Source organism: Kwoniella shivajii, chromosome 3, assembly GCF_035658355.1.
Source record: "Kwoniella shivajii chromosome 3, complete sequence".
In the NCBI taxonomy this organism is placed as follows: domain Eukaryota; kingdom Fungi; phylum Basidiomycota; class Tremellomycetes; order Tremellales; family Cryptococcaceae; genus Kwoniella; species Kwoniella shivajii.
The window spans coordinates 1,195,803-1,222,295 of NC_085910.1; the positions used below are offsets into that span (position 1 = coordinate 1,195,803).

At 42.9% G+C, this 26,493-nt stretch overlaps 8 protein-coding genes and 1 non-coding gene across 9 annotated transcripts; 5 read left to right on the forward strand and 4 right to left on the reverse strand.

The window, feature by feature from the left end:
- Nucleotides 1–289: 289 nt before the first annotated feature.
- Nucleotides 290–3,414, forward strand: IL334_002640 (uncharacterized protein; the record flags this gene model as incomplete). Its single annotated transcript, XM_062934384.1, has 13 exons — nt 290–902; nt 1,004–1,292; nt 1,349–1,501; nt 1,567–1,679; nt 1,732–1,859; nt 1,930–2,119; nt 2,173–2,386; nt 2,457–2,523; nt 2,577–2,675; nt 2,726–2,805; nt 2,863–3,043; nt 3,093–3,180; nt 3,245–3,414. The coding sequence occupies 13 exons, from the start codon at nt 290–292 to the stop codon at nt 3,412–3,414; spliced, it is 2,385 nt and encodes a 794-aa protein (XP_062790435.1).
- Nucleotides 3,415–4,009: 595 nt separating this feature from the next.
- On the reverse strand, nt 4,010–4,124 carry IL334_002641. The gene has a single exon (XR_009999583.1). It is a non-coding gene; the product is annotated as a 5S ribosomal RNA (ribosomal RNA).
- A 986-nt stretch (nt 4,125–5,110) lies between these two features.
- On the forward strand, nt 5,111–7,103 carry IL334_002642 (uncharacterized protein; the record flags this gene model as incomplete). Its single annotated transcript, XM_062934385.1, has 8 exons — nt 5,111–5,272; nt 5,341–5,374; nt 5,460–5,762; nt 5,872–6,042; nt 6,176–6,492; nt 6,589–6,746; nt 6,843–6,976; nt 7,066–7,103. 8 exons carry the CDS (start codon nt 5,111–5,113, stop codon nt 7,101–7,103), a joined length of 1,317 nt encoding a protein of 438 aa, XP_062790436.1.
- Nucleotides 7,104–7,290: 187 nt separating this feature from the next.
- IL334_002643 (T-complex protein 1 subunit alpha) lies at nt 7,291–9,519 on the reverse strand (the record flags this gene model as incomplete). Its single annotated transcript, XM_062934386.1, has 9 exons — nt 7,291–7,650; nt 7,728–8,347; nt 8,416–8,597; nt 8,658–8,780; nt 8,859–9,010; nt 9,097–9,190; nt 9,249–9,303; nt 9,363–9,417; nt 9,484–9,519. The coding sequence occupies 9 exons, from the start codon at nt 9,517–9,519 to the stop codon at nt 7,291–7,293; spliced, it is 1,677 nt and encodes a 558-aa protein (XP_062790437.1).
- A 317-nt stretch (nt 9,520–9,836) lies between these two features.
- Nucleotides 9,837–11,232, forward strand: IL334_002644 (uncharacterized protein; the record flags this gene model as incomplete). Its single annotated transcript, XM_062934387.1, has 4 exons — nt 9,837–10,170; nt 10,243–10,403; nt 10,487–10,975; nt 11,095–11,232. The coding sequence occupies 4 exons, from the start codon at nt 9,837–9,839 to the stop codon at nt 11,230–11,232; spliced, it is 1,122 nt and encodes a 373-aa protein (XP_062790438.1).
- A 524-nt stretch (nt 11,233–11,756) lies between these two features.
- Nucleotides 11,757–13,589, reverse strand: IL334_002645 (uncharacterized protein; the record flags this gene model as incomplete). Its single annotated transcript, XM_062934388.1, has 12 exons — nt 11,757–11,822; nt 11,895–12,034; nt 12,136–12,194; nt 12,251–12,305; nt 12,378–12,459; nt 12,544–12,665; nt 12,749–12,787; nt 12,845–12,909; nt 12,981–13,038; nt 13,219–13,225; nt 13,291–13,414; nt 13,525–13,589. The coding sequence occupies 12 exons, from the start codon at nt 13,587–13,589 to the stop codon at nt 11,757–11,759; spliced, it is 882 nt and encodes a 293-aa protein (XP_062790439.1).
- A 2,264-nt stretch (nt 13,590–15,853) lies between these two features.
- On the forward strand, nt 15,854–19,643 carry IL334_002646 (uncharacterized protein; the record flags this gene model as incomplete). The annotated part of the gene is made up of 15 exons (XM_062934389.1): nt 15,854–16,131; nt 16,194–16,380; nt 16,434–16,719; nt 16,781–17,025; nt 17,086–17,217; nt 17,277–17,481; nt 17,546–17,640; nt 17,702–17,965; nt 18,022–18,118; nt 18,174–18,357; nt 18,420–18,760; nt 18,817–19,049; nt 19,125–19,187; nt 19,253–19,318; nt 19,386–19,643. The coding sequence occupies 15 exons, from the start codon at nt 15,854–15,856 to the stop codon at nt 19,641–19,643; spliced, it is 2,934 nt and encodes a 977-aa protein (XP_062790440.1).
- Nucleotides 19,644–21,950: 2,307 nt separating this feature from the next.
- Nucleotides 21,951–24,591, reverse strand: IL334_002647 (biotin-[acetyl-CoA-carboxylase] ligase; the record flags this gene model as incomplete). The annotated part of the gene is made up of 5 exons (XM_062934390.1): nt 21,951–22,242; nt 22,329–22,563; nt 22,644–23,017; nt 23,078–24,147; nt 24,217–24,591. The coding sequence occupies 5 exons, from the start codon at nt 24,589–24,591 to the stop codon at nt 21,951–21,953; spliced, it is 2,346 nt and encodes a 781-aa protein (XP_062790441.1).
- Nucleotides 24,592–24,992: 401 nt separating this feature from the next.
- Nucleotides 24,993–26,374, forward strand: IL334_002648 (uncharacterized protein; the record flags this gene model as incomplete). Its single annotated transcript, XM_062934391.1, has 6 exons — nt 24,993–25,182; nt 25,242–25,485; nt 25,575–25,711; nt 25,787–25,904; nt 25,986–26,143; nt 26,220–26,374. The coding sequence occupies 6 exons, from the start codon at nt 24,993–24,995 to the stop codon at nt 26,372–26,374; spliced, it is 1,002 nt and encodes a 333-aa protein (XP_062790442.1).
- Nucleotides 26,375–26,493: the final 119 nt, after the last annotated feature.

Consider the following 26,493-nt stretch of genomic DNA (forward strand, 5'->3'; position numbering starts at 1 on the left):
CTATCAAAGGGCTCTCCTCCAGTTCAGTACAACTGTGACTGTGAGACTGCATTCGATATCCGCTGCCTACGTGAATCGTACTTCGTAGCATCTCCTATCAAAGTCAACACCTTTTCCTTCTTCCTTTGTCAAATCAATTTCATCCTTTCATCTTCTTCTAACTGAAGGAAAGATATCCGCGTCCATGAGAACGGGTGATATCAATACTCTCATTTGAAAACCACGAAAACAATATTCGTCAAATAAATCTTCCATCAGAACACCCATCATGTCTGAGTCAACAAGCTATATGGAGGTTGATGGGTCTCCTTCTCAACGACAGTCCAATGCACCTGTGACTCTCACCGAGTCTTCCACAACGCAACAGCCAGAAACCCTAGATCAATCTATGGATATTGATTCAGCACCCGAAGCTGGCCCTTCCAAACAGCCTCAGATGATCATACAACAAACGACGACAATTGAAGAGACAACCGTCATTACAAATGATCTTCCTCAAACTATCGCTCCATCGGAACTCACCAATGGGATTATTCATACTCCCTCTCGACCCCTTAATGGTCATCTTCCAACTTCCGCAAGCGGACCTTCCGACCTTTTCTCTATCTCAACCCCGAATTTCAATGTCGTCGAAAGACCCCGAATCTATAGAACAGGGTATATATACGATCCAATGATGATGTTACATTGCCAAGAAGGATACGTACCCACAGCAGAAAGCGTAGTTGATAATGGACCTGGACATCCAGAAGAACCAATGAGGATAAAAAGAATCTTCTCAAGACTTGCAGAACAAGGTTTGATAAAAAGAATGAAAAGAATAGATTTCGGTCAAGTTTCAATGGAACAGGTTCTATTAGTCCACGGTGAAGATTTATGGTTGAAAGTTCAAGGTACAGAAAGTGAGTAATCAACTTCTCTCCCGCTTCTCTCGAAATGCCAACCAAATCTAAATTTCAATTGAATCGGGCTGACAAAAATTCTTCATACACTTTTGTTTTAGATCTTACCGACGAGTATATACAAGATTCGAAACTCTATTATGAACAATTATCACTCTACGTATGTAGAGAGACTGCTCATTGTGCGAGATTATCATGTGGTGGTGTCATCCAAGCCTGTATCTCAGTCTGTGAGAGAGAAGTCAGGAATGCTTTTGCTATAGTCAGACCACCAGGACATCATGCGGAACCTGATGAACATATGGGTTTCTGTTTCTTTAACAATGTAGCTGTTGCCGCAAGGGAAGTACAAAGGAGAGATCTAGCGAAGAAGGTTTTGATTTTGGATTGGTGAGATGACAGTCTGCTATAGACCAGATAGATAGCTGACTATGAATCTACTACAGGGATGTCCACCATGGAAACGGAACACAAAGAGCTTTCTGGGATGATCCGAATGTTCTATACGTCTCATTGCATAGACATGACGGAGGTCGATTCTACCCCACTAGTGATTTTGGCGCATTAGATATGGTTGGATCAGGTGCAGGAGAAGGAACGTGAGTTATATCAGTGCGAACAGCTCAGCGAAACCAACTTTACTGACGAAAAACTATGCCGTCAGGTCGGTAAACATTCCATGGCCTGGACCTGGATTCGGAGATGCGGATTACATATATGCTTTCCAACGTATAGTTATGCCTATAGCTTACGAATTTGCACCGGATCTCGTCATCAGTAAGCTTTCAGTGCAGACCACGTCAAAGATGCCGAACTAAATAGCTTTTAGTTTCTGCTGGATTTGACGCTGCCGATGGAGATCAGTTGGGAGGATGCCATGTCACCCCAGCAGCATACGGTCATATGACACATATGCTTTGTGCTTTAGCAGGAGGAAAGCTAGTGGTTGCATTAGAGGTGAGTTGCGCTATACGAATGTAGCTGCGTGACTCTAGCTCTGACAGTATTGCTGACATACTCATTTTAGGGAGGATACAATCTCAAAGCTATCTCTGATTCTGCTCTTGCTGTTGCGCAAGTCCTTCTGGGTGAAACACCAGCTGAACTCGAAGCACACCAAGCCTCAGAAGTGGCGACTGAGGTGATCTACCAGTGTGCTAAAGTGCAATCAAAGTACTGGAAGAGTATAGACGTCAAGGCTTGCGAACCACCAGAAGGTGAGTTTTTCCATTTCGATTGCTTGAGTCAGCCTTGCTAATGTTCGTCAAAGTGAATGCTCTTGAAGATGGATCATCACCTATCACCAGCATCCCGGATCTTCTTAAGATATACCGAGCTCACCACATGTATGAGAAACATCAACTGTATCAAATACCCTTGGCTAGCTCCGAACTCGAAACTGCTTTTGCAGGACAGGTAATGTGCAGTGAGAACGTCTACGACATGGGACCGGAAGGAGTATTGGTGATATTTGTGCATGACTTGTGAGCTAGGCTTATACTTGTCGTCCGCGCGATCTGGCTACACGATCTAGCTGACAAATCCCCATTTCAGTGGGAATCTTAGAGTGGAAACGGATGGTGTTTCGACCACAAACGTGCACATGGCAAACAGTTATCTGGTAAGGTTGATTCAGTATCTGTTTGTACTAGCGGGACTAACCTTTCATGGCAGATTGATACGAGCGATGCTATCATTAACTGGGTGAAGAAAGAGGGCTATAATATAATCGATGTAAACATCCTAAAGCAGTTGCCGACAGCATTTGCATCTGTGAGCTCCATCTTTTCCTCGAAAGACAATAAGCTAAAGTTCTGGATCAGGAGGGTCCGAAGATGGTTTCGAAAGCTGGTCCTCAGATGGAAAGCCAGTTGATCCGATATATCTGGGATAACTATATCGAGTACGTGTTGTTTTTTCATGGGATATCAGTCGTTTTGCTTACTTAACTTCAATGTAGGTTGTCAGAGGCAGATAATGTCGTTCTCATAGGACATGGAACAGGTTGCCAAACCATCATGGATTTGGTCAACTGCAGAGAAGTGGAGAAGAAGGTTAAAGCTGTTGTACAAGTTGCCGGACTACATTCCCTAGTCAGAGTGGATCCTACAAATGAAAATAGACGTATATGGTTCAGAAAGGTGAGTCATGTCGCCTTTCACTAGGGCAGCAAAGCTGACTCTATCGCAGTCTAACCAGGTGTACGTACCTTCGACACATCCAGTCTTGGAAGAAGAAAGGATTCAAAAGAGACTGGGAGGACAAGTTTTCACTTCTGGTATGTTCTACCTCTTATGATTTCAACGTGTAAGAAGGCCATTACTGACATCGTGTGTGTGTAGAAAGAGCAAAAGTAGTAGATGTACTGAATGACGTCTTACCTCGTATCAAGGAGTTCGTCTCCTCCAAAGTGCCCGAGACGCTCCCCGCAGTGAATGGACACGCGAATGGGCATGCTCATCTAAATGGAGCAGGGGAGGAAGCATCCATCGCTCATCCCATAACTGCCTAGAAGGCAACGTCGTGAAGCTTCGTGTATTTGGTAGAAGGTGCGATTGGTATAGAAGGATACATATATGCGATTGAGTTGTATGTAAGACTTATGCATTTGTCAATACCATGCTATATTTCAGATCCACTCTTGGCTAAACTAGCACAGAATGATATGCGCACTGAAGAATGACTGTTCACAGGACATGAATATACTCCTGAACATACTTCCCGCTCGAGGTTTGACCATTTTGACTTGCCTGGTTCTCACTTTAGCTCTCAGGCGACATCACAAATGACACATTGACTTTTATCCTTGGGATGATATAGCTCTTCATAACTCCTCACTAGATCGAACTCTTCACTTTCTGTCCCATCCACGTTTCCACTGTAGGACATTCTACTCTGGACCTGTGAGTCTTCTCTGAGCTTCTATTCCCGGTGCTTCTTCTATCCCACTCCCAAGCTCGTCATTCATTGGAGCAAAAGGACTCTCAAAAACGACGGAGCACTACTTTTTCTACAATTTCCGTTTTCACTCTTTCTCCTTCTCCTTCTCCTTCTCCTTCCTCTTCCCCTTCCCCTTCCCCTGACTCGATTCGCAAAAAGGAAATTGTAACTACAGCACCCGGGATTCCCAAGTGGTCCCCCACCTTGGTACTAACCGAGCGATACCCAGCTTAGCTGCCCAGATCAAACGGGATGGGGCGTTTTCGAGGTTCTATGGCCGTAGATGGGAGTTCAAAAAGACGTTGTTGTCATAAATGCTATTAAATGGGAAAATAAGGGAAATTGAAATGTTGTGTGATTTTGATGGTTCCTGCTGATTTTCGTTAAAAAAGAGTGGAAAAGTTCCGGGAAGAGATCTGAGCGTGTGTGTTATATTGTGTGTATGTGTGTGTATTATACACAATCTCTTCGTATTTCCCATTCCCTTCTACCCTGAGTATATCGCCTATTGGTTTCCAAATGCATGACACGTAGAAGGGGTGTTTGGGTGTATGGGTGCCCGTCCAATGGCATGGAAAGATGAGGAGCAGCGTCCGGAGATGCGGTTGACTCTTATGAAGTATAACTCGGGAATCAGTTTGGACAAAACGCCTATTAGGATCTTCTCCCAAGTACCTCTTGAAGCCAGGTCAAGTCAGACGTTGGTAGTAAATGTCATCTAACACTCGTAAAGCGATGAATGCACAATGAAGAAAGACTATCTCAGGAGAACGGTCAAATCCGACCTCATCGGCTTGCCCGGCTCTTCGAATTACTCGTACTGATGATAATCAGGTTAATTCATTTACCCGATAATGCACAACACCGTTCACCACCATCCCATCATCACGAATGTGACCTCTTCGAAAACAATAACCCGTCTTCCTCCTCCCACATAACAAACTTCTGCATCCACCGTTAACGTGATAGACAGTGGACTCTTTATCGTATATATCTTCCATCCGATAAATTCATCCATCGAGTCGAAACGAAACGAAACGGATCGCTCGGTCCTTTGTACTCACCTCTTCTTGCGATCCCTTATTTGGAAAGAAGGCGAATCGTTGACATACCTCCTGCATTCACTTCGACTCGTTCCCACTTCTAGTCTATATAGTGTCAGTTCAGCCCCATCATTCCTTATGTACTTATTCAATCATTCTACTTTTCCATCCCATCAATACTGACCTTGATTCGTTCCAGCTCCTTATCATACACATATATCCAATATGACCACTCCAGACATTATAACTTACATCCGATCACTGGAGGCTGTTAGGGATAAAGCCAACTTGGTATATCAGCTTGGAAAACAAGGTAAACTCGATCATTGGGAATTTGATGAATCCAAATTAGAAGTTGTAGTTGAGTATTGCGCTAAGATCATCGAAGTGAGTGGATATTCATATCATCCCTTCTCAGTCGTGCGTGTCGTATGCTGATATCGCGCCTATGATAGAGAGACTTCGGTGCAGATTATGCCAAAATTCCTCGTAAGTAAACTCTAAGCTATACGTGCCTTCATTGTCTAGCTCGTTGAACCCAATTAGGTCGTTAGCTTATATGAGTTGATTCAAGCTCATTGTCGTCGGAATCATTTTATAACACCTTCAATTGATCGAATTTCCCTTCTTCTTTCGAAATCCGATTTTCCACCTTCCGCACAACCTCTGGAAAGAGCAAGTGCATTGATTGATCTATATTTGGTTTCGGTATTACTTGATGCGGGAGCAGGACCAGATTGGACTTACACTGAAACCGATGAAAACGATAAAGTAACTTGGAAAGGTGGTAGAAGTGAAGGTTTGGCAATCGCTTCTTATCATATGTTTATCAATGGTCTATTCTCAAGTGATGGAATGAATAAATATCAAGTTGATGGTGAGTTTTCTTTGACATAATCATTTCCACCTCCGCATCGAATATCTGTCGAGCGAATCATTGTATAACCTAAGGAAGAGAGCCTGAATTGACTATGTCACAATTGCAGTCAATGGATTACAAAATCTTACTCCTGACATATTGGCAGAACATCTTCAAGTATCAGAATCAAATCCTATGGCAGGCTTAGAAGGAAGATGCAATTTACTCATCAAACTCGGTGATGCACTGGAGAAAAGACCTGATATCTGCAAGGATGGTAGACCAGGTGATATCCTAGGTGAGCTTTATTTTGCCTAAACAAACTATCGGGTTTAACTATGAGCAATGCACCTTTAATGTCCTTCACTTCTTTCCCTCCCATAATGTTGAACGGTGGATATGCAACACTTACACTTTCCCACCATCCTCAGACTACTTTTCCACCAAAATCAGTAATTCAACCTTGCCACTTTCCGATTTCTGGTCAACATTATTCTCCCTTCTTCTTCCCATTTGGCCATCAAGGACTACACTCCCTTCATACCCTAAAGAACCACTTGGTGATGTATGGCCTTGTGTCTCACTTTCCAAATCTTTGGACGAATCTCACGAAAAAAGAGTGCAAGGTGATGATTTCGTCGTATTTCATAAATTGACTCAATGGCTGTGCTATTCTTTGGTCGAAGCTATCGAATCTCAAGCTGGATGGAAGGTTGATAGAGGAAAAGGTCAAACTGGATTACCTGAGGTGAGTCCCAAATGAATTTGGAGAAAGGGGATTCGCCATTAAACAAAGGCATGGTCTATTTTCTTCTGAATACAACTGATACCTTACCTCGTGTAGTATCGAAATGGTGGACTCTTAGTCGATTTAGGTGTTTTGACTATCAAATCATCATCTCTTGGAGACAACGCTTATCCAAATGGAAACAATAAGCCTCCAGTCTTAGAGCCTTCCCATCCTGCCGTCATTGAATGGAGAGCAATGACTGTGATATCCCTGTGAGTTACCTCACCTGATATACCAATTATCTAGCTGTTCATTGTGACTTGGATAAACGAAATGATCAGCTGATCGACGGTGTTGATTTGTCATAGTGATAAGATTCACGAGCTCATTTGTGCCGAGTTGAACGTCACATCTGACGTGCTCGGATTGGCACAAGTGCTAGAAGCTGCCACTTGGAAAGGAGGTAGAGAAATCGCTAAAGAGAAAAGAGAAGGTGGTGGGCGTGAGTTCTTTTTCTTTGTTCGGAACCATCCAATACTTCTTTCACTATAATTATCGGAGGGTATGTAAGCTGACCGAAACATCTCACAGCTCCCGTCGAGATCATCAGTGATGGCACTGTGTTTTAGAGCAAGTCAAGAATAATCTAATTAGAACAGATTAGATAGCATGATAAGCGTGTTCATCCATTGTGAATACCGATATGTACGCCTTTTCCCCCATTGTATCTATGCATGAGATCAATCAAAGCATCTTGCCATATATACACTGCATTTCCCATCGTTGTTTTGTATGAAATACTGTGAAAATAAACATTTAATGACCATGTTCATCGACTTGTTCTTTCCTTTCAGGTGCTACTTGAATACTATCATCTATTCTCAATAAAGAAGTAGCAGCTTCCAAAGCTGACTTTAACGATTTTATCTTTGATATAGTAGGTTCCAAAACACCTTGTTGTCTATTATCGATTACTTGACCATTGATCAAATCTAATCCATAAAACATTAAACCTCTCTTTGGATCTGTCAAAGGTGCGTTTTGAGCAGCATTGTGATATGCTCTTAGTTTAGCTACTAAGTCAGTTGAATCTTTCGCTGCGTTCATGGCGAGTGTTTTGGGTATAGTTAAAAGTGCTGAAGCGAATTCTGCAATAGCGAGTTGTTCACGTGATCCCTGTTGCAGATGCATCTCATGTTAGCTATAGTCCTAAGAGGTTTTTGACTGCACGAGTTTGAGACGATAGTACTTACCAAGGTAGTAGCGAAATTCTCCAAATAGATACTTAGGGCAGTCTCGACTGCACCACCACCTGGAACAACACTTCCACTTTCCAAAGTTCTCTTGACTATTGATAAGGAATCGTGTAAAGCCCTTTCCATCTCATCCAACATATAATCATTTGCACCTCTCAAAATGATTGAAGAGGAGTTGACAGTTTTGGTTCCTTTTACTAAGATTAACTCATCATCTGAAACTCTTTCTTGTGAAACTTCATCTGCGAAACCTAATGAACTAGGTTCGAAAGTTTCTTCACCTTCTAAATTCGCTAATGATGAGATTAATTGCGCTCCAGTAGCTTTTGCAATTCTTCTTAAATCTTCCTTTCTACATCTTCGAACTGCCATAGCACCAGCTTCGACAAATTCTTTCAAACACAAATCGTCGATTCCCTTTGTGGTCAGAACTACATTAGCTCCTGCGGCTAAGATCTTTCTAACTCTCTCCAAAGTAATCTCAGACTCCCTTGCTCGGATAGCTTCTAATTGTTCAGGATCATCGATAGTGATATGTACGCCCAAGTGCATTCGTTGTTTCGCGAGGTTCATATCGAGACATGCGATCTTAGCGCCAGTGACTCGGAGTTTCATAGCTAGAGTGACAACCCAATGTTCAGCACGAAGTCACCGTACATGATATATATTGCTTGCGTGAACTTACCGTGAGAAGCAACGGTACAGTTCAAAGCGTAACCTTTAACCATGAAACTTTCTCTGGCGGATTTACCGTGAGCCTTAAGAACGTTTACTGCTTTGACAGGGTACTTCTTCTCTCCTTTGGCGTTGATGGTCTTGACAGCAAGCATAGCCTCCACGGCGAGTGGTGCGAAAAAGTCATCGTCTCTGTAATATCGAGGTCAGCTCTTGCGATCATCGCGGACACCGTAGCTGCAATCAACTTACGCAGCAAGGATCTTTGAACTCATGGAAGTTTTAGCGACATTGATCAAAGAATCTTTACCAAGTTTGTCAACTTTAGTTGAGAGTTGTTCAGCCATAAATCGACAAGCTTCTTTACATGCGAGTCTGTTTAGTAGGTGAGTGGTATCAGTAACGATCATCTGTGACATGCGATTGAAGACAACAGAGAGGATAAGTGCTCACCTATAACCAGTGATGACAGTGGTAGGGTGAATCTTGTTCCTGACTAATTCATTTGCTCTTCTGAGTAATTCCGAAGCCAAAAGTACAACTGAGGTAGTACCATCTCCTATTTCCTTGTCTTGTTGAGTAGCTAGGGATACTAAGATTCGGGCCTGCGACATGATAAAGTATCAGCAAGGTACTCGTGTTGATGCTGATCTAGCAGCTCGCGGCTGATCAGCGATGTGAAGATACGTACAGCGGGATGGGCGACTTCCAATAACGATAAGATGGTAGCTCCATCATTGGTGATAGTGACATCTCCAACGTTATCAACGAGCATTTTGTCCAGACTGAACATATATATATTCAGCTTTCAGTTCTTCCCAGGAGCCAGAACGATAAACTCACCCAACTGGTCCCAAAGAGGATTTCAGGATATTCGATACAGTTTGACAAGCCATGACTGAGTTTCCTCTTGGACGTCAGCTAGAAAGGTGGCTCAGGGAGAAGCGGGTAACTGACCATTTGCATCTCTGACTTCGGCACCACTTGTTCTTGTTCCACCCAAGAAGAGGCCCTAGCTCAACGATGTCAGCTTGAATCCCTTCGGATTTTCGAGAATAAGATGTGTATGAAAGCTTACCGCTCGGGGATCACGTTGATACATCGCAGTAGACATCTTAAATTAGCGATGAGATGTTTTCGTTGATGATTAAGAGGGATGTATTGTCGATGGAAAGTTGAGGAAGATCACAAAAGAGTTTGATAGAGGTACAACTTTTCGAGACGCGCATAGAACATGAAGTGAAAGAATGAATTAATGGGAAAGATTCGAACGGAATCAAATGGGTAATAACCTCCACTTTCGAGAAAGGAACGAGGAAAAGGGGGGGGGACCACTGGTAAATGATGATGATGATACAAGGAAGAAGCTTGATCAAAGAAGACATATGACAATCATTCTACAGCAAACTCACTAGCAGACCCATCGACAATATGGCAAGACCTGTCATATCACTACGAGTGGTACTGAACACGATCCCTCGATCAACTCATCAAGTGAACTTGAGGGGTCATTTACCACAGATCCCTTCAAGCTCGAGATCAATCTTCCAATCCGCTGGTATCCGAACGTATGCGACTCATAAATCCACCAAACACCCCACATCTACATCTGAAGCGACGTCTGAACTACTTCGAAACGGAGGATCAGCACGAAGAGCCACTGAGGGAGGACCTGAAACCGTGGGGCCTTTTCCTTTGGGTGTAGGAGCGAGTGGAAGAAGGAAAGCTTGGAGACCATGGGGTGAATTAGGTATTGGTGGAAAATGTGAGTATAGTAACTCTTGATCTATCAATCTTATTCATACTCACGAACATGTGTGATGATGATTTCTTATAGTGGTAAGATCAACACAGCAAACTGGAAATTTAGCTGTTATATTAGTCGGAGGAACTTTATTTGTCATTTTAACATTAGCTTTGACTACTGAATTATTCGCCAAGAATTCACCATCGGTATTATATTCACAAGCGGTAGATATGATACGTGATTCTGATGCTGTGAGTAATCACAGTACGATCGTCTTGATGTCTATTGCACTTCAGCTCTAGCTGACATCTATTTTCCCCATATGTTTCTTCAGCTCAATCCACATCTATTACCACCTTTGACATTCACGCATTCACCACATTCTTCAGCACCTGTTAGAGGATCAGCTCCGATCCCACATACGTTCATCAAACATCCTAAATCAGGTAGAGAACATATGTTATTGACTTTTTGGATACATGGAAGAGGTAAAGATGAACCTGAACAATTAGGTAGAATCAAATCAATATATAGAAATATCGAAGATTACGGTAGAAAAGGTTTGATCTACGTTGGATTGATCAATGATTCAACTTCAGATCTCGACACAAATCAAGATCACATCGGAGAAGATAAGCTTAGTCAACAGAGAAATGTACAAGAAGGTTCAGTTCCACAACAAGGAATAGTTAGTAGATGGTTTGGTGGATTCACTAATTCTCTAAGAGGAAATACAGCATCTGGCACAGCAAAGAAAGATACGAGAGGATTACCTCCACCTGGTACTTACAAGATTGGCGAATGTCGTGCTGAATACGTTAAAGTGAGTTGCCAGTTCAGTCTCAGCAGTAAATCTGTTCGCCTTACACCGTGTTCCTATCTCGTATCATTCACTCCGATCGCTCACTTATGCTAAGCTGATTGAATTAAACAATACACCAGAATGCTTCGGGTACATTCACTCTTTTGTCTCTATTCGTGGATATACCTTCTTCGACAGTAGCGTATCCATCCAGAGTAGTCATTCATCAAAGTCCGGAAGCGGCAACTGAAGGTTTAATAGGTACTAGAATAAGGTGAAAAGGGATTATAAATCCAAATGCATTTGTTGTACTACTCCTTTAAGAGACATATCCGTGATAACCTCGATGATTTATAACTACAGATTACGAAGACAATATGCTAAAGTATCGGCCATAGGAGGATGTGGTTCTCCATGAAGAGGAGAGCAGAATTGTTATATTAATGGATGGAAAGTAGACTATAAGAGCTAAAATCCAAAAGAAATACAACTGGTTGGAGTTATAACACAATAATAAAGACAATCTTTTGGGTGGAATCGATTTTTATAGTCATTTGACGGACACGACATATAAATGAGCAATTGCTAGGATACTGAATTTGAGAATAATGAAATTTTCTGTGCCTGTGAGGTGGTCGAACGAGTCTTACAAGTCATTATAGTATCGATGAATGCTGTAGTTGAAGGAATGTATTAATCCAAGAATGATGTAATAGGTTGCTTATAACAAGCCAAAAGTTATCATAGGTTATCGATGGAATTGAGCCACTCTGTAGTGAGCGCAGAATGTAGTGTTCATTGTTTAGTAATTCTTGGTAGCGTAAACAGCGAATAGATTTTGAGTATAATTGGAATTTGGATTTAACATCTGAATTCAAACACAACTCATAATCAGCTCTTACTCATCGTGGGATCTTCTTTTATCGGTGTCAGTACCCACTTCGAGTATGCAATCCTGTAGCAAACTTTCTAACTCGTGTTGGTCGTACCCATACTCCAATAATCTGATCAGCATCTTCCTCATCTCTGCTGTTAGAACCTGAGGATGTATTTGACCTGCTTTAGCTAGTGTGAATATGTCTAGAGATATAGTAAGGTTGAAAGATATGTAAGCTCAATTCTGAGCAGAAAGAGAAACGTGAGACCCATGAAGGTAATCGAACATCGAGAAACATACTGACCACCTCTTGCATACGATTCCACCGGTAATCTATAATTTTGATGATTTGCAGTGGGTCGACTGTCAATCAACAAGTAAGCTTGAATCACGCGTACTCAAGTGGCAAAATCACCTACAAGACGCCCGACGCAGCTATTGAAGAAGCTATCTTACTTGGGAAATGAACGTCGACTGTAATATCGTTGAACATATCAGCTATATACATAACTTCTTTCTTTGGCTCAGCTCAAACACATGAGTTACTGTTTTGGTTGGCATATGCAGATTGTACACATGCGTTCCATTTCCTCAGACATTCCGGTAAAAATTCATAATTCGCGGATATCTATGGTTGAGAATCCAAACGTCAGTTTCTTTTCCTACCCTTTCACATTAGTGACGTATTTAAGGTGAAGTGGGAATCACTGACATATCCTGGTTCAGCTTCGACTATGATCATCAATCCTCCTGGACGAAGAGCCACTGCCAATTTTTCGATTAATCGAGAATAATTCGGTACTTCAAGTAAAAACCCTTTTACGTGAATCACATCTAAAGGCAAATCGATAGATCAGTGGCATCTCCCATAGATGTTTTTTGTTTCATTTTTGCTATGAAAAGAAGAAAATCCTCACCGAATATTCCTCTTGGCCAAGGAAGTGGTTCTGTAACGTCTAAATCAGGTGATTACATTAGCCTCACGCACCTCGAAGCGATTAGAAGCAATTCACCGATGGCGGCAAAATCGACATTTCCGTTTCTGGCATGATTGTTGCTCCATAAGCTCCAGTCGACACTGTAAAATGACAATTGATATCAGCTTGAAGTGGTCAAAGAGCGAATGTGGCGGTAAGGTTCTGCACTGACTCTACCGCCAAGACATCGGCGAAGGGATGGACATTAGCCATTTGGATGGCCCACATGCCTGTTGGATCAATCAGATCCATGAACGGGCGCAGGAATAAATTGAGAGTTTCGTTTGCACCACCGAACGATCGTGCGATTGCTCGTCATATGACAAGTAAGCGAGGATTAAGAGGAAATGAGATCAAAGCGTTAGTCGATAAAGCATCAGTCGTCAAACGCGAAATGCGGTGTTCCTTACCCGTTCCCTGTAGGAATAGCCCATGTTGTCAATTAAACATTCCGACTGAAGGATGATGTGATGAAGACATACTGTGCCAACGTCTAGGATCGAACTTCTCCGATGTATGGCGTGTATGCTATGGAGATGACTGTCAATCACATTCGAATGATGTGGTTCAAGAGCAGCCATATGTAACGCGTGAAGTGCGTTGAGTCTACATGCAATCATACAATCAGCGACATATTCGTCATCATCTTGAGTGCTGGAACGAGGGTCGGTGTGAACGGAGGAGGGAGGCGTTGTATCAAAGTAGAGGTGACTTACCTGTCTTTCTCAGTAAGGGAAGCGGTTGAAGAGGGAGTATGTGAATTTACAGTGAAAAGTGGCATTTCGGTTCCAGTAGTATGAGATGCGGTTCAAATGGTTTGAATCGAGAGAAGAGTCATGCCGATTAAGGAGAGCAGAGGTACTTCAAAATGGTTCATATAGAAAAGTAATCGTTGTCGATAGGGGCTCATTCTACTTTATCTGATCCCTCGTTCAAAAGAGATTTAGGCGAAGTTTGAAGTTATGTACAGATAGTTCTGATCGAACAAACAACGAGGCAAATCTTAAAGTTTATTTCCCTTGATCTCGATCGCGGTAGTTGCTTCGATGCTCATAGTCTCGACTGATTGATGTCGTTGATGCTGTAGGATGCAATGATCTCACTTGTTTTGAATTGTGTAGGGCGTAGGAAAGAGAATGCGTTAATTAAAATGAACGGTGAGTCGAGTGAAGATTCAGAACGTTTAAATTTCTTTCTGAGGAGCCGATCTTTTGTTTTCTTATTCGGCTGTCTTGTCTTGATCAGATAAGCGCTTGACCAAATGATTAACGGTACCATCTCGTAGTGCGCGGGATATGTATATCCACACTGATGAACGTTGATGAAAGTTGAGACGATAGAATGATCGATGAAAGACTGAACAGCTGAAAATCGATCAAATCGTTACTTTCACTCATAGACAACAAAAAAGAACAGCCGAGATTGGAAGAAAGGGGAGAAGGCAAGGGGCGTACGTTTAGGGACTTGATGATCTGTACTAGTTCTGCTTTGATCTTATGTGCCAAACAAACTTAAAATCAACTATTCCCTTTCCACTATCAGATAGAGGAATGATCGTGCCGGTGGCGTTTTCGATTGATGGTGGGAAAAAAAGCGATGATCGATTCCATCTTCGTCTCCCTTTTCACTCGAATACACAAGACACGAGGCGAGCAACGACCGATGATCAAGGTCATTCTTCTATCTCTTCTTCGTTGATTGTATCTCTGCCCTCTTTCCGATTCAGCTTTTCTCCTTGCATGGTATGGTCCGTTCGTATGATATCCGGCGGCCCAAGCTTCCTTTAGATTAAATCTGGAATCTCGCCTCAACGTTTGATTCCGTCTAACACTTGCAATGCGTTTTTAATGGTAACCCTGTTGATGTGGGGGTGAAAAGTCGACTCAAGTGGGGCGTTAAGGGTTGCTAGACTCTCTCTATATGTTGCAAGTTGATTGATGATTCTACAATTCAGATATCTCGTAGGAATGGCCGAAATAGATCTTATCAGAACAAATCCCGAATCATCATGATCAAACTCTCTTGTATGCCAATATCAAACGTTGTGATCTTATGGAACCGAGAAACAAATGAATTTATCGGATCAAAGATCAGGCGAATATAAAAGGCATAGACCGTAGACTATTCTGAAATCTTAATCTGAACGGAGATGAAGAAGGAAACAAACGCGGAAAGGATGATCTGATCAGATTGGAAGACTGGACATAGCTCAGTATTCAAAGCACTGTTACCAAAAAAGGATCAAATAGGGTAAAACGACATAGATTAATCGTTTCGCACAGACAGGGATATAGCATTTTCCGAGTTTCATTCACCGTCCCATTCTTGTATTGACTATAACATCAGAGTCTTGGACATCCAAGTCTTGTCAATGTATTTACCATGGCAGATAAGAGGGTTATAGGCTCTAGCCCTATGATTCGACCTCTATCGCCCGGGGTCATATGTGGGTCCGTTGTTTTGGTCATCGAGAATGGTCAATCAGCGGAGGCTCATCACAATAGATCATTACGAGCTCAGCAAGCAGCGGTAGAAGGGAGCAATAACTGGCCTCCTTACCCTCCTTTAATTTTCTCAGCCTGGGCACTTGTCAGGAGATCCCCTTGATACTGCTGAGGTCGAGACTTAGTTGATTGAGACGCTGGTCCTAGATTTGAATGGTTTCCATGCCCTTTCAGCGGCTCGCCAAGTGTCACCGCAATACCGTCCTTTTGAGGAAATCCATCCGTACCTTGAGGTGTATACGACCAACCGTGTTTCGTCAAGGTGAACCACTTGCGCCCCATGTCAGTCTCTTTTATACTTGTTGTCAGAGTAACGCGGTGATCTCCGCCAAGACCGTGTAAGCAATTTGATTCCGTTATGAAAGTCGCGTCGTTTATTCCTCGCGATGGTATGTTGACAAGTTTATGAATTCCATGTCATATCTTATCCACATACTCACATCGCCCCAGTACTCACAAAGCAGCGATACAAAGTCATCTGCTGGCGACTGAGAACAGGTCTGCTAGTCTTCTATCTGCTAATCGAATCGTTTCTGGCAGCATGTTCAATCGACCTGCATCTTCCCTATCGACTCATCGCAATGTTCGACCTTCTTCAAGTACGACCACTCGTCCACCGATAGAACAGCTCGTATACTCTCTCGTGCCATCGCTTGCGCCTTCAAGATCGCATCGCACCGGTATTGATTCACGATCAGGAAGATCGTTAGTGGCTAGCTCCAGACCTGATAGTCGAGCTGATATCGACGATGAAATCGAGAAGGAAAGGAAAGAGAGAGTCAAGGAGTTGATGGAATGGTGCGAGGAAATTATGGAAAGGTCAGCTACGGGTCAAAGGTAGTCTTCCGGATGAAGCTGACAAGTTATCTTTCGACTGGTAGATTACCATCATCAGCCCCTTTATCCTCTTCGACATTACCTGATACAGCTAGACGGATGTTACTTCAAACAGCTTCTCGCCCAGATGGCAGATCAGCATCGAGGCAGAGTATGCGAGGTGAAGAAAGCTCAATTGGAACGGAGAGAGCAATGAAGTTCAGTGGGATATGGAATAAGCTTGAAAAAGGGGTTAGTGGAGATGGTCGCAGGAGCGGCCTCAGAAAGCTGACTATATCTAACAGCGCCTATTGTCATCCCCTTTACCTCATCTACAATTTCTTCTGTCATTGTCTGATCTTAACCCTAGCAATACACCAAGTAGACCGATACCTTCTGCAAATTCCCCAGCCGCATCGGCGAGCAGATCTATGCCACCACCACCTGTTCCATCTACTTTTCCCTCTACACAGGCTAGCTCTTCAAGACAACCTCTCAACGATGCACCTTCTACGAATATTCCTATTTTAGATTTCGATCCCAAGGGCAAGAGCAAGGCGGATGTCCTGAAGGCTTGGCGTATATCAATGTGTCAGCTCTTGATGATGTTCCCTCTATAGTGCCGAACAGCTGACCAAAGATGTTTGAATAGCTCAAACACCTTTTCCACCCCACCTTCTACTACGAGATACTCTATACCTTCTGCAAGGTATCGACGGTCATTATATCCGTTTCGCTCTTCGACCGCCACCAGAACAGAATCCGTATCTGACCGAGAAGGGTAGAGCGGGGGAGGGAGCGGGTTTCCCACTTGGAAAAGATGGAGGCGTGCTCCCAAAAGTAGAAGGAGATGAAGGGGATATAGTTGGAATCGAGATTGTAGCAGATCAAGAAAAGGTAAGTCCAAGTCTTTGTGATCATAACAACGTCAGCAAGCTGAATATACTGTACAAATAGGACGGCTTTATATCTAAGCCTACACAGACAATACTGATGCAGCTGTCCGAGATGGGTATGCTATATAGACGAGTCACAGACTTTATCAACTCTCGTCAGGCTGGAGTTGGGAAAGGCGGTATGACTGAGCAGGTGAGTTGCCATATGTCGCTGATCACAACGAATGGGCTGACAGAAGGGAATCTGAGTAGAGTCTTTGTCACTTCCTACATCATGAATTGTCGGAATATCATCGACTACTCGCCGTTTTGGAATCGCAGATGAACCAAACTTCAACGGAAGACATGGAGAAACCCGCCGAAGGTGCTGGATTGACGCTGATGAGGTTAGGACTCTGGACAGAGGAGATGAGGTTGAAGTTGAGACAGATGAGTATGGTCGTAGACGAGGCGAAAAGTGAGCGGCTTTGTTGTAATATTCCCCAATACAAGTAGTCACTTACGCAACGTTTAAACTTCAGGTGTTCATGGAGGAGCTTTAGTTTCGAGGATACACAAACATACCAGTCATGGCGATCCCCTTATCAGGAGATTCACTGATCAGATACTGGAAGAGGTGAGCGAAACTTATTGCTTAGAAGGTCTCAACTGATCGTTGAGTATCTTCGCTTGCTCAGGTCTCCAAACCATTCTTTGCAACTTTACAACGATGGATATTTTCCGGTGATCTAAATGACCCTTTCAACGAATTCTTCGTACAACTAAATCCTGAAAACGTCTCCGCTCGGGACGGCCGAATATCGCCAGCAGGGGATGTAGGATTTGAAGTGGGAATAGATTCCGCAGGAGGTACAGACGAGGCTCATAAAGTCTGGGAAAAGAAATACGTTTTTGTGAAAGGTATGGTACCTGGTTTTGTCAGTGAAGATTTCGGCAAGAAGGTGAGGTACAGACGGTTTACCTTGGACGTGGAACAAAAACTGATGAGTGGAAATAGATATTCTCAACTGGAAGAAGTTTGAATTTCATCCGATATAGCTGCGGGGATAGCGATTGGATAGAGACTCAAGCTAAGCTCGCTAACGCTGGTCGAGGTGAGGCTTCAGATGGCATAAAAGTCAACAAAAGCTCACCTTACAAATTCTGTAGCATTGAAATATAGCGATCTAGCTGGACTGGAACGGTCTATCGATGATGCGTATGGAATAGCCAGTCAACGGTTATTAGAGATATTCTTCGACAAATTCGTTCTGCTAGAACACCTGAGAGCTCTCAAATCCTATTTGATGCTGGGAGCTGGTGACTTCACAGAATTATTAATGGAAGCTTTAGCGTGAGCTCATGTCAATACTGGTTCTCAATGTTTTACGCTGATTCATACGCTATTATATCCAGTCCGCGACTTTCCAAGCCTGCTATATCGTTATATCGACATCACTTGACATCTGACTTGGAATCTGCTATTCGAGGATCGAACGCTCAGTTCGACAAACCAGATATACTACGTAGACTCGATGCTAGGATATTAGAATACTCTCATGGTGAAACAGGATGGGATTGTTTCGCATTGGAATATAAGGTTGAAGCTCCTTTAAACGCTGTTCTGGACGGAAAGGCAATGCTGGATTATGATAGATTATTCAATCATTTGTGGAGATTGAAAAGAGTAGAAAATGCTTTGACGCATGGTTGGATGCAAGTTACTAGTGTTTCGAGGACGTATGAGAAGATACCAGGTGCGTCCGAGATATCTGGTTAGTATCTTTTTAAGTGCTAACGAGTCTTTTGACAGGTCTCAGCAACGACTGGCATCATTGTCGAATAGTACAATCTGAAATGGTACATTTCCTGAGAAACCTCCAAGCCTTCTATCAATTAGAAGTGATAGAATGTTCATGGCAGGCATTGATAGAATTCACAGAAAAGAGAGAAGGTGATCTAGATGCTTTAATAGCCGCTCATCGAGAGTACCTCGATAGAGTGGTGAGAAAGGTCCTATTATTGAGTAGTAAAAGGGACAAAGAGGTGAGTAGCAAAACTTGTGCGAAAATGGTATTTACCTAGTGGAACATGGATACACTTGCTAACGATGTGCGGTAGGAGATACTACTTGACACGGTCCGGGATGCTCTTGAGTTCATCTTGCAGTTTAGGGATGCTACGGTCAGTTAGTCGGTTCTTAGCCAATGCGCGGAGAGATTAACTGATAAACATGTGAATGATTATAGGACGATCTGTATGGATGGTCCTTGGCTGAGGCTACTCGATTGGATCGTGAACGAGACACCGAACGAGTGAGTTATCTTCATTACCAATGGTTTCATTATCTTGTATCCTGAGAGTAACCTGATTGCGGAATAGGGACTATACACTACTCCAACAACGGATTCACTTGATCTATCACAGACTCAACTAACGTCAATCAGACAACGAATCAAGACATGTTCAAATTCATTCCAAGATCGTCTCATTTCGATATGTCATTTAGCTGGAAGTCACCCGGATTTAGATATTAGATTTTTAGCCATCAGGATAGCATGGAATGGACATTATTCTCTGAGGAAAAGTAGACCTACTGGTAATACCGTTGAAAGGAATTCAAAGTCAAGTAGGGGATAAACGGCCTTCTAAAGCTTCCGACGTGAACGGAGGAGACAACGAGAAGAAGTGAAGGAGCCATATTCAAATTTGGAATTAGGTGATCATGTAATGAAATTGAATGTCTAAACAACGCAAGGTGCATATCAGCGTGACTGGTGTTCCTATAATGGGGAAGTGCTGTCACTTGCTGGCGAGGTTGCGTTCTTCAGGTATAGACCATCAAATACGTTTCAAAGGCGTGCCATTTACTCTTCCGCTTCACACGTCGTGGTATAGCTGAGTCTACGACATGTACGAATCTAGCTCGGATTCACTGACTACTATCTACCCCTTTATTATCGGGTTGAGTACCTGACAATCGTTTATCAGCAGCTTCTGCATTCATGATATCGGCGATCTTTAGCATTTCGTCAAAAGAAGCTTCGCCGTATACCTCTTTCAAGAAATCTGAGTCCATTTGAGTCGCCATTTCAAATGCATTGAACGCTTTATCGAGTTCTGTCGGTGGGCCACCAACAATTGGATTGAGAATTGATAGATACCCTGGATCTACACCAGTATATTGCCCTACTACATGACCTTTTTCAGCCTTTCTCTGCTGAGGCCAAGGCGAACGGAGAATGGAAACAAGGTGTTATGACTTACGTGAACCTGAAGCTGTGGCACGCGTACTGCTCCCCGAACCTTGAATGGCGAGACGTGCAATGCCTCTTGACGGATCAGTATTACTTGATGTTACTGCACTTCGAGTAGAACAAGTGCAATCTTTGCGATGGTAGCCAGCGAGAATTGGTATATGCCCATGATCTATATGAAGATTTTAGGAACATTTCTTTCTTCAAGCAAAGGCAAAGGCAAAAGCAAAGGCGAACAGAAACAAGGTGTTATCACTCATTAGATTCCCAGGCTGAGTTCAGAGTGTCGGGCCCGCTCCCTCGAATGGCGAGCCTCTGATCATTGTCTGTTGATTCAGTGTTAATGGACGGTCTAGTGTTACTATTGTTCGATGGAGCTGCAGTTCCAGTAACATGGGAGCAATTGATGCCATGGCGGATATCGGACATATCTGTACCGTGTGAAGTATAGTGCCGTATGAATAGATTAGATTTGATGTCATTGTTAATTTCTCAGATTTGTCGAAGATTGAAGAAATGGGTAATGGGCAAGAAAAACTCTTAAAATTGAAGGGTGAATTGATAGCGTCGACTTTCGACTTTGGTCTCCTCGTTCAAGGTCTTCGATTGCGCCGATACCGGGACTTCGTTCAAGTCCTTCCTTTGACCCTTGTCTGATGCAAGGTCTTCGGATGAGACTGATGAGTTTCAATCAGTTCTCAAATCACCAGAATTAAGATCACGTGGATCCTTTTTTATCTTTTCAATACTCTTGTGCTTTTAGAGCCTTTCGCAGTCTTCTGCTTACTCCTCGATGTCCTTTCAAACCTTACCGACAGAAGAAGAGGTGATCACAATTCGAATAACGTCATCGTCATGGGAGGTATTGACAATGTATCCAAGCGCAAGTAGCGAGGTTTGAATAAGTAATTCAAGTATCTTAAAAATATTTCCCTACTATCCTTCTTGTGACTTCTTTCTATTGATTTGGCCGGACTCCACAATCGGTCAGTCAGTCAGAAGTCTTCAAGGAGTGGCAAAATTCAATGTTTTGAGCAAGCAATCTGTGCTCCCATGCACTAGTAATATCCCACGCAAAAGGTTTTCATACACATCTCCTAGAATTCAGGGAGACCTGCCATCATTGTGCAGTGATATGTACTGAGAAGACACGGTGAACGAAGATGTCTTTCCCTCTCTCAGCTAAGCATTTATCGTTTGACTGAATGACAGATACTCTTGAGGCAAAACGAAAATTTCGATCATCCCAACCCTAGAGAAGAAATGATGAACCTGACGAATCGCCGAGAAAAGAAAGTTTTGTTTAACAAAGATTATTCTTCCGATAGCTGTGACATCCCCAGCGTAAAAAGAGGCTGGTGACGTGTCTAAGCTCGGTTATGGAAATATGATGGAATAGATCGAGCGAGAGGGAATGTTCGAGGGAGAGGTAATCAATGGTACCAGACACCTTATAGGGAGAGAAAATAGTGGGACTCGCGAAGTCAACACATGGAAGAGCAAATCACCACTTTCGACCACTTTCGACATTCATCCTGTGTGGTATCTCAGGAAGGAACTCCTCGGTTGTCAAGTTTATCAGTACTTTTGTGACTTTGTCAGCTTGCAACCTTATTTTAGTCTTTCCGTCCAGAAATACAACAGCAATCCATATTGCAATCGAGTGGGTGTCTAATGTTATTTCTAAATTTTACAATTTTCGTTTAATCAATCCACTCATTAGATCGAAACTATTTCCATCAGGCTGTAAATCGACGAAATCGGGTTTGTTGCCTGTTGAACTTGATGAATTCGTTGAGGACGAGATGTATCGATCTTCTCCATTATCCACATTCCGGTTATATAATGGAGTTAATCCATTTGATGAGGTTGGTTTTTTTTTGTTTATAGGGATACAACGTAATAATCCATGATCTGGCGTTATCGATAATATTCGAAGTGGCGTATGCGGTTCTGTATGTGTTAATGTGACTTCTTGTCCACTATACACGAAACACAATAATTGAGAAATTAGTTACAAAAGCTTGATTCGAGTAGTAATATAACCATTCCAGAAATCACTACTCACGAATGTAGCCATCTCCCATGATACTCTTCCATAAAACCTTTGAAACCTTTTTCTTCGATAAATTGTTCCCATTTGGAATCAAACGAGTTCATTATACGAGCAAAAGTACCTTCCATAGTCGGAGCGGCAGGTAATGGTTTACTTGATGACAGGGAGGTCGATTTAGAGGTAAGAAGTGAATGTAGCTGTGAAAGTGATGTCGTGGGTAAAGCATTCAATACATTTATTCCGCAACCTGTGAAAGAAGAATCGCAGTCAGACACGAGATACAGATACAGAAGAATCGAATTTCGGCGGTGGAGTGAATGAACTTACCAACAACGATTCGCCACTTTCCGCCGACGAAATTGGTATTGACCAATATTCCACCTAATTTAGCTTTTCCTTTTTTACCACTACCGACTTCGGTACCTCCAACGCCTTCGACATCGGCGTAAATGTCATTGGGCCATTTAATCCTTACTCCCAATCTGCCATCTTCATCGACTGCTTCGCAAACAGCTAAAGCCATGATATATTGTATGAATACCATTTTACTCGATAGAGAAGCTGGAAGATCGAGTAACAAGGAGAATTGCAAACATCCTGGAGGTGATAACCATATATTTGAACCACGACCTCTACCTGAAAGCTGGAATGACGCTAAGAAAGCAAGTGGCGATGATAGATTTGTGAGGAGTATAGGATTTCTATAGCAATCGAGTTAGCTTTGTTGAACGAGTTTGAGTCGAGTTCATGATCAGACTAACCTATCGAGCATAGTTTGAGTACTAGTCACAGTCTCTCCATAAAATAGCAGATCTCCCAACGCACATTTTTCACCTTCATCACCTTTGCGCATTATACCAGAACGTCTTCCACCGCTTTTTCTCGCCAAGTCAATTTCACTCCAATACGTGGAAAAGTTGAACAATGGTGTCCATCGTGCTGAGTAAGGGGTTTGAAAGGAAGGCAGAAGAACAGTCTTCGGTATAGAATGGAAGTCTGGAGGTTGTGGAATAGGAGGTGTGATTTCGTTCGAGTTGAGGTTCAGGTTTTCGACCGATGGAGGATCAAAAATTGGTTGTTCGCGTCTTTTCTTTGCAAGCCAACGAGCGACCTCATCTTCAGAGGTCGTTTCTCCAGATATCGCCGTTATATCTCCAAACCGAATCTGGTCGTTGCCATCGTTGAGTATACCCCAAGCATCGTCATTTGACATTTTCGATTCAAACTCTTGCTTCAAAACAGATCGAACAGGTAGATCCGGTAGATTTGGATGAGACAGGACGAATATCGGTGAAGGGTGAGTCGGATGTAAGAGTAATGCTGGATCTTCTCCCTCTATTTCCATGGATTCAACGACTTGACCGTCTTTCCTGTTCCTGCTAGGAGGATTCAAACCCAAGAGAAGAAGGAGCTCTTCAACCCATGCTATTCTAGCTTTGTCGCTAGCTTCGATTTCCTCGATTTCAGGTGGATGTTCAAGTTTATTGATTGCTATTCTCGCCGGAGGGTCATTCAATGGATATTCAGGATGTATAGAACATAGTAAAGACTTTCCTTTCCCATTACGGGTAAGGACAGCTGCGACTGGTTCTTCTTCTCTTCCTGTCGTTGAAGGTGCACTTGCGTATCGAGCGAGGATTGATACGTTCGAAGGTATGGGTGTGGGAACTACGAAATGGCCACCGCCATTGTAATAAACGTGATCTAAGGACCGATGTGATGATGACGAAGAAGATGGTTCGAGGAACAATGAGACGGCTCTTGAGCCTTCTTCAGAAGCATATTGGAATCCGGGAAAAGTGGGCCCTTCACTTGGACCAGTGAAGAATGCCTTTCAAAACATCATACAATGGGTAAGCTGGGTAAGATGATGGGATCACTGTCGTTTGGTGCGACTTACCAGATCTCTTTTCCCTACCACTTCCATTGGACCACCCATATCAAACTTGACCTCATTCGTACCGAAATAAGCTCCTGCACAGATACCCAAATACCTTCCTCCCTCTTCCACATACTCCTTTATCCGTTTAGTCACTTTCCGTTTAATGGTGAGTTCCTCGACGAAAGGTAAATCTCTTCCTCCGGGAATGACGAGCAAAGCGCACGAAGGTTCCCATGGTTGGGACGATAGTATCTCTGGAGTGACAGGCTGAACAGTGTAATGTGGTAGAAGAAGGAGAGAGAGTGTTAGAATGGTATGTGAGAGTGAGAGAGGAGAGACACCAGGTCCGGAGTAGATTAGTACTTGATGAGCAGAAGCAGATGGGCCAGGCATGGCGTCAACGCCGATCAAAGCAACACGTCACGAAGACTGTGTAGCACTATGTATACAAGTTGGTCTGTATTGTGAAGAAGATGAAAGAGAGCTGTGAATGGGGAAGGCTTTATTCCCATTTCTTTTCGTTTCCCCCCAACTTTCAAGAGGGGTTAGGCTCGGATCTGTAATTTCATACATCGTATCCCGTATCCGAACCAGATGTCCGCTGTCACGTGATCCTGAAGTGTTCACGGAGAGGGTACGAATCTCCATACAAAAGTCAGGTGCTAGGTCTTCGATGGTCAATTGATGTGATAGTCTCAAACACGTAGCAACCCAACCTGAAAAGTAAGTCTCATATCAATATCAACCAACTCAACCAGCGCCTGTCATACGCGAGCGATATCAAGAGGACAGAAATGGGCAAACCTTCAAAAGAAAGAAATCAAAAGGCTCCCGCTAGAGGCCGTGGACGAGGTAGAGGTGGTTCTGCAGCAAGAGGTGGAGGTAGTGGAAGGCAAAAAGCTTTAGTCGTGAAAAGTAATGAAGAAGCTTTAGATGATGAGGAGATCTTCAGGAGAGTTATGGCTGGAGAATCAGTCGGATCAGGTGAGCTATTACCCATAATCGGACCCACGATCCCTCAGTAAGCTGACGCACAAGGATAGAAGGCTCGTCAAGCGGATCAGGCTCGGAAGAAGAAGATAAATCCGAGCAAGGTACAGATGATGATTCTGATCTGGAAGAAGATGACGACGACGATGAAGTCGAAATCGTCGGTATAGACGTTCCTGTTGGAATGTGGGATTTTGATCATTGTGATCCAAAAAGATGTTCAGGTAAAAAACTGGCCAGACATGGATTGATAAATTCCATGAGGGTAGGTCAGAGATTTAGAGGAATCGTATTAACGTGAGTTGTGCATTTTCGCCCAACAGGAACAACCAGTGAAAGATCTTAATACACTGCTATAAGATAGCTGATATATGTTTCAATGATAGACCGAAAGGGAAGAAACCGATATCTCCTTCGGATGATGAGATTGTACAAATTAGTGGATTAGCAGTTGTTGAATGTAGTTGGGCTAGATTGGATGAAGTTCCATTCAATAAGATCAAGTCGCCCTATGAGAGGATACGTGAGTGCTAAATCTACATAACATATCGTATGATTTGAGCTTGATCTCAGGGTAGCTGAAACCATGTTGTTGTAGTACCATTTTTAATAGCAACGAATCCTGTGAATTACGGTAAACCTTGGAGACTGAATTGTGTGGAAGCTTTAGCAGCTGGATTCTATATAACTGGGCATCCAGGTTGGGCTGAAGTATTGTAAGTCTCTATACATGATATAGGTATGATGAGGGTATCATCAAGTTGTGTTGAGCTGATATGTAATCTGATTTCGAACAGATTAAGTAAATTCTCATGGGGACATTCATTTTATAAATTGAATGGACAATTCATCGAAAGATACATAACATGCGATACTGCAGAAGATATAATAGCAATGCAAGAATTGATTCAACAGGAGATCGCTGATGAGAAAGCTCAACGTCAGCATGAGAAAGGTTAGTTTTTTTATATTACTGAACGATTCTCAACCGTTATGTGAAATCAGGAAAGCTGACTCGTCCTTCGTTGCAGAGGAAAACGAAGGACAAGATCTATTGAGGATAAATCCGAATCATGTGGGAAATGAATGGGATGAAGGTCAAATTTCAAAAGACCGGGATAGCGGTAGTGAAGATGAGGTGGAAGCTTTGGTACAAGAAATGGATAAGACGACCATCGCTGCTTGATAGACAATTGCAGACGATGGAGTTCCCTCCTATGTATCTTTAACACATCTGTACATTGCACGGCCGCATTCGAATGATGGTGTTCCCCCAGCGACTGAGTACTGAGTACTGGACTCGTA